Below are 14,551 nucleotides of genomic sequence, written 5' to 3'. Positions count from 1 at the left end.
GGTTCTTAAATAATGGTTTTATTAATGTTGCATTTGATATGCTTTGGGGTTTTGTTGATTTTTTGGGGGGTTTGTTATTGGTTTTTTTTGTAAGACTAAAGCTCAGTTAGAGCTGGTTCTTCATCTGCAGGGTCATCAATGCCATTGACTACAATGTTCCTTTTGCTGATTTGAATGCCTACTTTATGTCTTTCCCACTGAAGATCAGATAAATAATACTACTGACATTCTGAATATTGAATCATTTAATTCATGTAAATATTTGCTATATTGCTGCTTAAAAGTGGAGTATTTAGAGGCTGTATTTCCTTTTGTTTGTCCTCTGAAATTACTCTTATTTCCTGTCCTGTGGAACAGTCCACTTAGTTTGAAGTTTGATACTTACTTTTTGTTTGAAATTAGATGCTATACTGAAATGTAGGCTGATGTATCACCAATATCACAGGGTTGTGAAAAGGCAAACAGGACCCTTGAAAACCCAGGAAATGTATTATCAGCAGAAAAGGGGAGTGTTATCACCACAGGCCCTGTAATAATAGTACTAGAATAGTTACCATTCTTGGTCATGAAGGGTGGATACAAGTCTAGAGAAGGTACAAAGTCTACTGAAGTAGTTATGAGAGTGGAGATTTACCTTACACTTACTTTACTTTACAAGAACAGATCAGTGCTGTTCAATTAGTCTGGCAAAGTAATAGCTGAGTTGGGTGCAACTGCTGGGTTTTCATGTATAACCATAATAGAAGAGAAAAATAACTGTTTAGGATAGGTGTCTGTGTTGTTACAGGAATAACTTGGAGACATTGTCTCTAAATATAAGTCATGTATGGAAATCTGTAAAAAGATCATCACCCCAGAGGCATATGATTCTGAAGCAGGTAGAATGAGGAGGGAAGAACTACTTTCAAGACAGCAATTCATGACAAGAAGAAATAATATGATTCTTGTAACTTGAACTAACTGACTGGAGTCATAGGTCTGAGAAGACATTTCATTTTTTTTATCAATTTTATTCACCTGTTGAAATTTATTTCAAAAAAACCCCACACTATTACTGTGCTCTGAAATGCCAAGAACTGGAGATGCTTTCAGGTGTAATGTGTATGTGCTGTGGATTTTTTTCAAATATGGAGCCTGAAGCCCTAGATCTTGAGGCTGAATAATAAGCCACAGAAATCTGTTGGTACATTTTCCAAATATTTATTACTCCTGTTGACTATGTGTGATAAGCATAAGAGAAAGCCGTTTTAACATGAAGGTGAAAAGTTGGTATCTCAGAGGTAAACTCAGCTTTTCTGAAAGGCAAGGAAATTCCTTTTGGTATTCAAGAGAATACCAAAGAATTTGGAGTATTGCTTACTTGAGAGCCTGTAAATTGCAAATTGATATGGATTATAGGAAGAACATTAGGATAACTGAACGTGACTCTTTAGATATGTGTTTCACAAACTTACACCTTCTGGATATGATTAAACTTCTATGAAGAGAAACTGCGTATTTCTGTTGTTGTTTGTGCTTTTATACACAGAGAGCTGGCAAAGCACACATTTACATTCACTGCAATGTAGAAACCATTTTTGACAGTGTAATTACATTCAGAGAAAAATAATTTATCAGGTTGTTTTGCTGCAGTTAATCTGCAAAATTTTAGTGCGTTTCTCCATTGTGAAGTAGAATTTAGATTTCTGCCACATATCTGTGTCTCTGAAATTGGTGGTACAGAGAGAATTAGTTGAAATTTTCTGTTGCAAAGATGACTGGGACATCTATCATGTTTGGATCTGGATATAATTAGTTGTTTTATTAGATAAAAGTTCAGTAGTACAGACAGGAAAAGAAATATTAGTGATAGGAAAGAAAAATGGGAGTTTGGTAGTTTTCAGTGCATAAATACTGTGGTTTTTTTGTAGTATTCTTACACCTGCACCCTGCATTGTCTTCAGAAATGCCCATAAATAACAAAACATTGAATTGCCTTCCTTTGCTGTTGTTAGACTTGAGTTTTATAAAATTTTGATTCTAAAATTTAATTAAAAATACGGAAATTTGTATAATAGTTCAAACAAGTTACCTGCTGCATCTCTGATTTACTACATTCATGATATTCTGGAAGAGATTCCTGATGTTGCACTCATTTGCATTAATCAGGAGATATTCAAGATCATAAATTCAAGCTTTTCAAATGTATGAGTAACTTTTAATTTGAAAGAAGTTGTCTTATAATAGGTGACATTGTTCACCATTCTAGTTCTGCTAAATAAATTTTACAGAATGTATAGTGTTGTTTCCTGGTCAAAGACTAGAATCCAAGAGTAGTTAAGGCATCAGGCAAAAATCAGCATTTTGAATAGAAATGTGAAAATTAGAAGATGCAGCAAGGCTGGTGACATTTTTTGGAGGTGTAAGCAAGAGAAGCTTTAAGATATTGATAAGACATTTGATAAGACAGTAAATTTGATAAGAAATTTGATAAGACAGTAACATTCAGAAATAAGGTTTTGAAAAAAAAATGCTATAGTAACACAAGAAGATAATTTAATTCTATGCTTTTCTTACATTTAAAAAGTTTTCAAGATTGCAAAAGGCTTGACATCAAGAAACCAAATTAATTTCCTTTCTCGTTTAGGTGCAAAAAATTTGTAAAATACTGCTGACATTGACTTCATGGTTACCCAGTAGGATGGTTAAAACTAATCTTTGCTTCTTTTTCTGTTTAGGCCAAACAAATAATCTGAGCTTCATTTCCTTTCCATCCCATCATAAGTTATTACTCTTTCAGTCCTTAAGGTAGTCTTTCTGTAATGAAGTAAATACAATATTTCATCTGGACAAGAGGGTCATCTAAACCGGTAAAATGTCACTTTCTTGTCTTCCCGAAGCACATTTTTAATTTTTTAACAAACCTCCACACCCCATGTACTTTTCCTGCACTTCTGAACTGAGGATGAAAATAACCTGACCTTAGAACTAGCACATGTTCTGATATATTTTATATAGGTTCTGGTGTTTAAAAGTTCACTGCACTGGGAACTTGTTTATTTGGTACTGATTCAGCAGCTATATAGGTTTTGTTTGCTGTTTGCCATTCTAGAGCTGGGGACTCTAAAATTTACTGAGGTAAACTGTTTCTTTCAACTTCCAGGAAAATAATGTCTGACATATCTGTTCAGGAAAAACCTGGAAAGATGGCATGCTTTTAATCAAACAGTTATAATTTTTCTTCTGCTTTTTTTTTCTTTCATAGGAAGGTTCTAGTAACCCTGGAAGTAAACGTTGGGTATCGCAGTGGGCCAGTTTGGCTGCTAATCACACACGTCATGACCAAGATGACATGAGATTGGAGTCCTCTGGGCCTGCTCCATTAGAAAATGGTACTAAAAACTGTTCTTATTGTCATAATTTATGCTGAAAAACCTGTGAAAGAGAGAAAAGAATTATTATGTACTGTATTTAATCAGCTTTTTTACTCCAAATGCCTCATTTTCACATTAAATTATTCTGTTTCATTGAGGAGAAACAGTGTAAAAACAAGCTCAGCAGTAGTGGTGTCTGCATGGCAGTTGAGTGCTTAGTATTACACTGAACTTTACTGAAACTGGAGAGTCTATACACTGTTTAATGTTAGAGAAACTTTCACTTAAATACTGTTTGGGTTGGTCTGTATAGTATGTTTCTTTCCTTACATATTTTTTAGTCTAAATTGGACTTCAGTGTAATGATTATTAAACAATCCAACCTGAGGGACTTCACCTGAAGCATAGCATCCTTCTTTATCTTGGAAATACAGAAGACCTTTTATATTTCTTGAAAAGCCCAGAAACTTTCTCTTTAGTGATGAACAACCTTCTCTCCTTTTCTTGTGAGTGCCACATGTTCAGGGCATGTCTGTCCATAGTTTAATTATTCACATTTCTGATTTTGAAATGGTTTATTCTTTAACGTCTAGTCTTGACTATAAACTAGTTACTTGCCTTACTTCTCTTCTGCTTTTTTCTTCTTGCCAATTTCACTTTAGAGGTTGTGATAGTCTTTGGGAGAAGTTTTTCAAAGAAGTTTTGCTTTTGATGTTGCAAAATGCATATATCTGTACCAATGCATGAATTCTTACCCGTGACCGTTGCTCCTGTTGTAGCTTTTCCTCCTCTCATAAGCATAGAACTTTGCCTAGGATACTAAAAGTCAAAGGAGATGGAAAGGGGAAAAGTTAAACTGATACACACAGAATAATGGAAATTAAGAGCAAATTTTGCACTATTTGAAAGGATTGTGTGTGTACATGCAGGACACTTAACATCATTGCTATTGAGACTGATCCTTTGGGTGGTTAATCGGGCGCTTTGGTGGTCTTTTGTTTTCTGTAGTGTTCAGATAAGGCACTACCTAGGATCTTCTTTGGAGAGGTAAAGGCTTTTTTTACCATTATAAGAACTAAGAGATAAAGTGAAGTAACTACTGTGTAGTGCATACCTGTACTGCAAGAATTCTTAAATACTAAAGGGGAAATAAAGCATTCAAAGCACTAAAGCACCAAAGGTGTAATAAAAATAAAATGTGGTATGTACATCTAAAAACCAATTTGCAGAACATGTCTTGTTGACTTAGATGCCTGTGTCTTCTTTAGAAATCTTAGTATTTAAACTCCACGTAACTCATATATAGCCAAATATGATGCTGAACAACTTCATGCCTTTTTTTAAACTGAAGACTCTTTGAAATTCACCAAGAAGCAAGTTACATGCTTATTTATGTATAAAATATTTGATTTGGTAGGCACATCGGAGAGAAGTCAATCTTCACAGAAGACAATCATACTGATTTTCATTAAACCTTCAATTTGTTTCATAATTTTCAAGAAAAAAAACCCAGTCCTGGAATTAGAAAACCTTGCTTAGATTTCAGAGGTACTTTCTGTTTCTCAAATCAGTGTCTTAACATAGATTACAGAAGAAGAAAGCTGAGTCCTTTTTAATTCTTCATCAAAGCGTGAAACTGCAAAGAGAAAAGATAAATTGAAGAACATGAATATAAAGTAGCAGGTATATATGCAGCATGATTGTTGATATTCAGTTAATTGCTTAGAGGATTCTTGCAGAGAGGGAAACCCTATACTCCAGTTCTGACTCCTGGAGCAACCAAAGTTGGAGGCAAGCTGTGATAGGAAAGTCCCAACAGGGTATGCAGAGCAGTTGCTTATAGATCTCTCCTGGCAAAAACGGAATTGACAGATGTCTGTTACTAAGTGTGTCACACTATATTACAACAGCAGACAAATGAACTGCAAAAAGAATTTTTTCTATCCAAATATTCAAAGTCAGAGCAATTCATAGAGCAACTTACATCACCTTTGAGTAATAAAGGCTTGTTTCTAGCACCACAACTGCTGTGTTTGCTAAATGGGCAAGGAGGGCACAGTCATCATCACTGTGGAAAAATAAAGTTTGGTTTCTAAAACAGTTACTCCTTGCAACAGTCCATGGGATGGCCATACTTTTCTGCCGAAGGAGCATTCATTCTGTGTACACTAAGAATTCAATGAAAGTGCTTTAGCAGTTGTACTGCATTCTTTTGATGCTTTGTATACGTTTTCTGTGTATTTTTATACTACAGTGTCTTGTTTGAGATAAAAACATTTTTGCTTTTTCAGCCATAGTAGGTTCTTTGTTCATGAGTGGGGCTTTTCAATATTGCTGAGAAGTGTCTCCCAGCACTGCAGATTCTTGACTGAGTGAGGTGAGGACTCACAGGGAGAAGTTGTAGTCTGTCCATGAGACAGACATTGAGCTGTAGAACAGGCAAGTAGGGAAGGAAGAAAGAGGATCTTACTCTTTTTGTTAGTTTTGAAATCTGGTCCAAAAGACGTTTAGGAATCTAAGACTTGCTTTCCACTTCCTGTTGTAATGCTGTGCTGATTGATAGAACAGTGATTTCTTACCTCTTCTAACCTACTGTGAGATCATAAAAACTTTGTTTGTATATGTGATTCAGCCAGCTAATAGAGTTTGTTAAGTTTTTCTACTTGTGTAAATATACTTGATCTTGCCTTGATCCAGCAGGATGGACTGATGGCTTTTTCAGTTCTGTTTTGTGTTGTATTAGCCTTATGCAGTCTTAAACATTTGATCTTTCTATGTGCCTTGTTGTTGAATGTTTTCTCAAATAATTTTTTCTCATTCATTTTTAGACACTGACATCAGTGAGTCTGGTATTTCTGTTAGAAGCGCTGGTTCAGCTGCTTCTATGACTAGCCAAGGTGAGCGAAAGAGGAGGACACTTCCACAGCTTCCCATAGAGGAGAAAGTGAATGAAAACTTAAAACCAAAAACTGTATCTCATCAGAGGTCAGAAATAGGTGAAAAGCAAGACACTGAACTTCAGGAGAAAGAAACTCCAGCTCGTGCCTCAGATGCTAAGTCAAGCAGAACAATGAATGGTCTTTCACCCAAAGCTACTGGAGACAAAGTTTTCTCTTTTCCCAGCTCTTCTAGTAAAGAGAGAGTAGAAACTGGCCGAGAAACTTCTGTGGTGAAACAAGCTTTAGCAAAAATTCAACAACAAGAAAGAAAGGAGCAAGGTCACTGGACACCCTCAAAATTATCCTCTACAAAATCTGCTGCAAACCAGGTTGAGAAAGGTAGGGAGGAGATTGCTGTGTCACCCAAAACTTTGGATAATCAAGACAATGTTCCTGGACATGTTACAGATAAAGCAGAAATTAAGTTGGCACAGATTGAGGGAAAAAGAAGAAAAAATGAGGAAATCATTAGAGGCCAAAGTCCTAAAGTACTTGGAGGAGAAAAAAAGGAGTCTTCAAAACCATTAGTGAGGCAAGGTAGCTTTACTATAGATAAGCCTAGCACAAATATACCTATAGAACTTATTCCTCACATCAATAAGCAGAGTGGTTCTGCTGCCCCTTTAGTATCTGCAAGCAGGTTACGTGACAGAAGTGATTCAATGGACACTGATTCCAGTATAGATACAACACTCATTTTAAAAGACACAGAAGCTGTAATGGCTTTCCTTGAAGCTAAATTGCGTGAAGAAAATAAAACTGATGAAGGTCCTGACACTCCTAGTTATAACAGAGATAATTCCATATCACCAGAATCAGATGTTGATACAGCCAGCACAATCAGTCTTGTTACTGGTGACACTGAAAGAAAATCCACACAGAAGCGGAAGAGCTTTACAAACTTATATAAAGACAGATGTTCCACTGGTTCCCCTTCAAAGGATGTTTTAAAATCTTCTACAAGTGCAAGAGAAAAAATGGAAAAGAAAACTAAGAGTCGATCTTCAGATGGTGGGTCTAGAGCTGACACTCGCAAAGCTGTGCAATCCAGTGGAAGAATGAGACAACCATCAGTAGATTTAACAGATGATGACCAAACATCCAGTGTACCTCATTCTGCCATTTCTGATATCCTGTCATCTGACCAGGAAACCTACTCTGGCAAATCACACGGAAGAGTTCCTTTTGCCTCAGCAGATGAACTTGTACATTCCAAGATGGAAGGAAAGTCAGCTAAATCAAAATCCTCTCCTGTTGGACTTGGGCAGTCTAGTAAATCTACCACTCTTCCAAGACCTCGTCCCACAAGGACTTCTCTCTTACGCAGAGCACGCCTTGGTGAAGTCTCAGATAGTGAGCTTGCTGATGCCGATAAGGCTTCAGTAGCTTCTGAAGTGTCCACTACAAGTTCTACGTCAAAACCTCCATCAGGGAGGAGAAATATTTCCAGAATAGACTTACTCGCTCAACCCCGCAGAAATCGACTTGGCTCTTTATCAGCACGTAGCGATTCTGAAGCAACAATAACCAGAAGCACTGCCTCCTCACGCACCCCAGAAGCTATTATCAGAAGTGGTTCAAGGTTGCTCTCAGGAGGAGATAGCACTAAAGTTTCTGCTAGAACTCGAGCCAATAGCATTTCTCGACTTTCGGATTCAAAATCCAAATCCTTGGCTTCGGCTCATAATTCTCCCTCAGGTATGTGAGATTATTTGAAATAATTTTGTACAATACTAGATGTTTTTCACTTGTGTTTTTTTAAAACAAAACTATTTAAGAAAGAGCTCTTATGAAACTGTTGAGTTCTAGTTGATGCAGTTTTTTTTTTTAAGTAAGAAATTTGTCAGTTTTAAAGTAAGAAGGACTAAGAGGTTTGCTTCTATGGCAGGTTTTGTTGAGGTTTCTCATTTAAGATCATACAGAAAAGAAATTGTAATCCTTTAACTCTGGTATGTTTTTATCTTGAAACCAGTAATACAGAACTTTTGAATTGGGATGGTCATATGCATCAGTAATCATTTGTTTTAGTGCAAAAACAGAGCCAAGATCTCTTCACTCAAATCATGGTAGTAGAAGTTCAGGTCAGCAACACTATTTAGTACATAGAAGATACAATATTTATTTTTAAGGTAGGATTGTAAACAGGCAATCAGGAATTTTTAATAAGAATAATAACATTGAAGTAATGAATTGAAAAACTGTGTATTACCTAACTAAATATCATAAAGTGATTTCTTTTAAAGGGTTTGCCTTATCTTGGATTATTTCCCATTCTGTGTTCCAAATCGTGGCAATTTATGATTTCATCATGATTTCCAGATCATGTTGATCTTCTTTGGTGTGGTGGTTACCCTACCTTGTCTTACATTTGGAATGAAAAATCTTTACAATCTATGAATTTTAACTTACTATTCTGTTTGAAGTTAACATTCTTAGTGCAAGCAGTGTGAAAGCTGGTAGGGTTTTTCAACAGCAATATTAAATCTATCAAAATAAAACGTGATAATTATAAAAAAGTCAACTTCCTTGTGAAATGAGTATCTAAAATAAATGTCTGCTTCCTTTTAGAATTGTCAAGCTAGTAGCTTTACCATATTGCAGTCAATCCATAGGCTCAGAATAAAATTAATAGCTTCCAGTGTTGTAGTGCACTGAAATTTTGCTACATCCCTTTTAGACTTGATGTAATCCACTGTGATACTTAATTTCCCACACTCCTTCTGTTGCTTGTCCTTCTGTTGCTTTTATATAATAAATGGACCATGTCAGGATTCTTAGCATTAGCCTAATAGAAATTTCTGCTGAGATACAAATGAGGTGTTTGCTGAACTGCAGGGTTAATTCTGTTTGATATTATGAGAGGTGTCTACAAAGGTACAAAGGTACAAAACAGATGACACTTCAAATAAAAATTCTGTCTTTCCTTGTAAGATATAATTGGAAGAGCAGCATGTTTTCAATGTCAGTCAAAATTTTGAATTGAAGATGCAGCCTGAAAGGTGGCAACACTAGGGAAGGGAAGTGTCAGTTAAGACTTACATATGTTTATTTTAATAGTGAATACTAGTTCACGTTATGATAATGCTGATTTTTGAAAAGGTAAAGCCCAGATGTTGTCAATTCACCACTTTTGTTTTTCACAAAACTCTATATGATTTTTGAGTTTTGTGTCTATGTGAAGTATTGCAGGCTTCTTAAACTGTTCCCAGGTTGCTGCATTGAAGTGGTTTGCTGCTTCTGTTAAGGGAAGTGGAAGTGAGTGTATCTTTCTGTTCTTACTCTATTAGTCTATCACTGGTTGTCTTTGCTAATGTTTATTTCCCTGCGTCACACAGTCAAAGCTTACTGTAGCTTGTATAAAACAGTTTGCAAGAGAGAAAAGATGCCATCTGCTCATGGGTACCCCAGCATAATAATCTAGGTAATTTAAAAACACCATAGTTAGAAAAATCTACGCTAGTAACAGTTTCTGTCTTGCAAAACTTTTTTAGTTAATATATATCAGTGGAGAAGCCTATCAATGTAAAGGCCAGAATATGAAAGCAATTAATGAAGCAGTCAGATACTTTCAAAACAAAATCATTGCTAAATAAACCAATTAAGTCTTGTTACCATATAAGTAAAAAATATTACTACTGTTTAGCATTTAGAGTTCTGAATTTTTCTGTATCAGTAACATTACTGTGTAATTTTTTTACTGATTTATTTAGATTATACTTTAGGAAAATCTGAATTGCTTTGAAAGTAGTGTAATCTTCTAGTGTTTATAGGAGTATTTGTATAAATCATCTCTAGCTACATACAGGCCACTTTTAATTCCTTGATTTAATTTTCTTTCTAGAATATTCAACAGTTCAATTAATTTTAGCACTTTTGGAAAGTACTAATGAAGTCCTTGACTAAAGTGCCTCAACTGTTTGCATGTGTTTTACTTCAGGCATATTTAATCAAGGTATAACAGGAATGGATTTTCTTCACTCCTTGGACATAGAAAGACTGGAAAATGAATGATTATTACCAGCATTGGGTTTGGGGTTTTGTTTCCTTTACTGGATTACTAGCTGTTCTCAAAATGTTAAATATGTTCCATGGGTTATCTCATCTGAGGTAGTTAATAATACCACATTATAGATCAGTAAACATTGGCAGCCTACAAAGAGAAAGTTATTTCTGCACTTCCCAAATCAATGTTCAGACATATATACCTGTAAAAAAAGAGCAAGAATAAGATGCAGTTTCTGGAATTTTTTCATTGTCTTGTATTTCATGTGGATGATAGGGTTAAAAATGACAGAGCTAGCCACAAGTGTGAATTTCAAGAATCATTTCTAATCCTTGATGCAGTGAAGTATTGCTTACTTTTATATGAAGGGGCAAGCAGATAAATGGAACATCTTGGATGAGAACTGTCAGCATTCAAGTGATTCTGTGGTAGGAGGCTTCATAACTTGACAACTCTGTGAAGACACGTGAAGCAGAATTAGTAACTTTAGCACAAGAAGTGAAAGGTCTGATCAAGGCACTGTATCATCAAACAGTAGACTGTGATCAATAAAAACAGAGGAGACCAAAGACCTATTTTCACAGCAAAGGAGGAAAATTGAAGGTGATGATACAGAAGGAGCTGTATATTGGAAAAACAAATGGCAGGATCAGACCTCATGCGAGAGTGCTAAGCTGTAACTGTAAAATTAAGTATTGAGTCAGAACAGAGACCCTGAGCAGCCAGTTGTGTTTGCAGCTCTGCTGGCTTGCTGACCTAGCTGTCATTACAAGTAGCTGGCAGATAGGTTGATCAAATCTGTTGAAGTAACTGTGGTGGAAAAGAAATTGATAGTAGAGAAAAAACAGCACTTACATTTTAGTAGTAGGAGATTGGAAATGGATGCAGCTTGAGAAGTCAGTGCTCAATGAGAGTAGAAATTTTTTTTTAGGGAATATATTCAATTAAATTTATTCTCAGATCTTTGAAGTGAGAGTGTGTTGTCCAAATCACCAAATTTGCCAGGCAGGGTTTTGGAGGATTTTCTATTAGAGGTACTGATATTCACAGTCTTTGGTGTCTGAGATAAGCAACTGCACAACAGCTTTCAGAAATGTATATGAAAGTATATGAACTACAATGTCATTTTGGGCCTGCATAATTTAAAGATAGTATTAAAAGCATATATATGCAGATGTATAGCTACCACTATACCGAACTGGGAAACATGCTTGGATATGCTTGTCATGAATTACACAATTTGGAGGCTTTTACTGCTAGGCCTACAATAATTTTGTCCTCATATTAAAAAGCTACATATTGATAATACGTAACACCCCAACATTTCAAGGCCTTAAAATTTAATGGTCTTAAAAATAGGGGTTTTATGATACTATGTAATGCTATAAATGATTGTTATTAATGTCATTTCAGTTAGTATCTCTGAAATGTTTAAGCCTTTACGAAATTCAGTATTTTTGATTGAAAGTGTAATCTTTTCCTAAAAATGTGTGGGTGGAAAAGAGGACGTAAGACTAATCTCATCAATATATTTTATTTAAGCAAATGCTTTTAATCTGAATGTTTTAAATATAATTAACATGACAAAACACTATTTTGTACACAGAGAAATCCAAGCTTCTCCCAGACCCAGACCATGATGTTGAAACTTACAGTGGTAGAGTACTAGAAATCAAATCTGTTTCTGATATTTCACTTCTCATTCAATTTTTAATTTTTAAATATATTATTACATATGTTCATTGTACAGTGCTGAGTTGCTGAACTATCTCACTTGAGAGATTTTAAGATACATTTTACAATTATTTGGAAAAAGGTAATTTTAACTGGGACAAAGAATTTAATAAAAAATGGATGAAAAAATGTGGGCCCAGCTCATAAATCTCTTTGGACTTTGGTCACACATTGCTTGCATGCTGTTTGTGGGAAAATGTACTTTTTCTGCTCACGTTTTACTTCCCTAAGATCAAACAAGTTTGAAAACTCCAGAAAGAGATCAGAAAATTATTGGGGAGACATTGCTACTTTCTACAATAAATTTAGAAAAATAATTAAAAAAAAAGTAGAATGGACATAATTTAAAACTCACATTTAAATCTGAAAAAATTACACAAGGATATTTTTGTTTTCAGCAATTGAAATTTTATTATTTATATGAGGGAAGGGATGCAAGCTTATATACCAGTATCATATTCTACATACCATAATCGTTGCATTATGCAAAAATTACTTCCATTATTTGTCTTAAATTCATATTGATGTATACTTCATTTGTAATGTTGGAGTTTTTTTAATGTATCAGGAGAAATCATTATTAGTTCTTGCATTTTTTAATACTAAAAAGCAATTCACATTGTTCGAGTCTATTATTTGTCAATCACCAATAGGTGGTCACACACTTACTTCATTTTCTGCAGTATTGACATAGCCTCATGGATGCAAATGAATTTGTGGTATTCAATCCCCTGCAACAATTCAGCAGTTGGTGGTGATGGGGATTTTTTTACACTTGTTGGCATCTCTTCCTGATGGAAATATTTGAGGACAGCACATCTGAAATCCATTTTCTAGACTTCAGTAATTCATAAGGGGACAGGAGCCTCCTACTTAGTTTCAGTTCTCCTGTACTTCAGGCTGTCCTCAGCAACATGGCTGTATAATTCTTTATGTGCTGCATGTCAGAATATTTACTTCTTTCTCTGAGGCTGCTTCTCTTATGGATGTGCTGCAGATTTTCATGACACAATATTAATTTTACAAACTCTTTTTCTTTACTAAACACATAATCATAGAATTATTAAGGTTGGAAAAGCCCTATGCATCTTCTAGGAGTTTTATGCTTTCCTTATGTAAGCATGCATTCCAAGCTTGGTGCCACCTCCATCCTTCCTTCATATCTCTTTTTTTTTCTTTGTACCAATAAACCTTGAATGTAATTTGGGGGAAAAAAACTGCAGAAAAAGTGCAATCTGACTATATACTTAAATGTTAATGAATTGGGCCCTTGTTTTGTAATGCAATTTGTTTGAGCTCATGTACAATCACTGGCTTTTACATCTTACTTCACTCATCACTGTACAAAGAGCATTAGTTTTATGTTTTTATTAATCAATATTTTTAATTTAACACAAATTCTGTAGCTTTCTTTTTAAGATGTAGTAAATAAACCTTTTGTGAGGTACCTGGGGATGGATAATGAATAGCTGTGGTTTTTTTGTGATGTTATTGAAATAATGCTGTTTTTTCTTATTAAAGATGCCATAATAATTCTTTTTCAATAATTAAACTAATTTAGTAAGTGCAAGATGGAGGCGCTTTCCTACAGATTATGCTTCCACCTCAGAAGATGAATTCGGATCAAACCGTAATTCCCCTAAACATACCCGTCTACGTACCTCTCCAGCCCTGAAAACCACGCGACTGCAGAGCGCTGGGACAGCAGCTCAAAGCAGCAACACATTCAAGCACAGGATAAAGGAGCAGGAAGACTACATTCGTGACTGGACTGCCCACCGGGAAGAGATAGCAAGGTTGGTTTGAAAGGAGTGACCCCAAAATAGCACAGCGTTGTACCCAACCACTTGTACAGGTGCACATAGAGGACAGAGAGAGCTGATAGATTTTCTGTATCACTACTTACTGCTTTCCTTCACTAACTGAATGAGTAACTTAAAAATCTTAAGAGAGATTGGCAGACAGAACACTCACATCACCAGCACATCTCTTTTTAGTGGAAAATTTTATGACAGCCAGATCCTAGAAGATGAACTTTCAGTTGCATTACTGGGAATTCCTGAGGCTGAAATTTATGTGATTTTGTGCTACCTTTACATATTGAGATAAAATTTGAGATAAAATTTGAGATCAATCACAGGTGACAGAGAGAAAAAGGTAAGATTTGGAATGCTAGAGACCATGTTCTCATTTTAATTTTTGATTTATCAAGACATTATTTCATGTTAGGTACTTTCTGATTTAAGTCATGCCTATTCACCAAAAAGTAATTTATTTTTTTTTCTGCAAGTCCGTGAGATTAGTATATCACTACCTCTGTTATTGCTGATACCATTCTGCTTCAAGTGAACCAAGGAAAAGTTTGTTGCACATTCTGGTAACCAGTTATTCCATGCAACACCCAGGCAGTGAAAACTTCAGAGAGCTTGCCACAAGCATGTAAATATTATTTAATACTTAGATGTCAGTGTTCAGGTTCCAGAGATCTCCACAGAACTTAATTGGGAAGCCTAAACAATAAA

General features: G+C 35.4%; 1 protein-coding gene across 9 annotated transcripts in view; it reads left to right on the top strand.

The window, feature by feature from the left end:
• Nucleotides 1-14,551, top strand: part of CEP170 (centrosomal protein 170) — a 96,061-nt gene that overhangs the window by 64,734 nt on the left and 16,776 nt on the right. For 8 of the 9 annotated variants that reach the window (XM_088052475.1, XM_088052473.1, XM_088052476.1 and 5 more), the window contains 3 exons: nucleotides 3,245-3,371; nucleotides 6,182-7,990; nucleotides 13,591-13,825. In XM_088052475.1, the coding sequence (XP_087908601.1) occupies nucleotides 3,245-3,371; nucleotides 6,182-7,990; nucleotides 13,591-13,825 (2,171 nt within the window). The remainder of the gene's footprint in view (nucleotides 1-3,244; nucleotides 3,372-6,181; nucleotides 7,991-13,590; nucleotides 13,826-14,551) is intronic. The other variant, XM_088052474.1, reaches the window with a different exon arrangement.

Source organism: Pseudopodoces humilis, chromosome 3, assembly GCF_049639895.1.
Source record: "Pseudopodoces humilis isolate 2021_Gansu_Grassland_sample_001 chromosome 3, ASM4963989v1, whole genome shotgun sequence".
Classification (NCBI taxonomy): domain Eukaryota; kingdom Metazoa; phylum Chordata; class Aves; order Passeriformes; family Paridae; genus Pseudopodoces; species Pseudopodoces humilis.
Note: the sequence above shows the minus strand (reverse complement) of the source record. Positions and strands in the feature narration are given on the sequence as shown.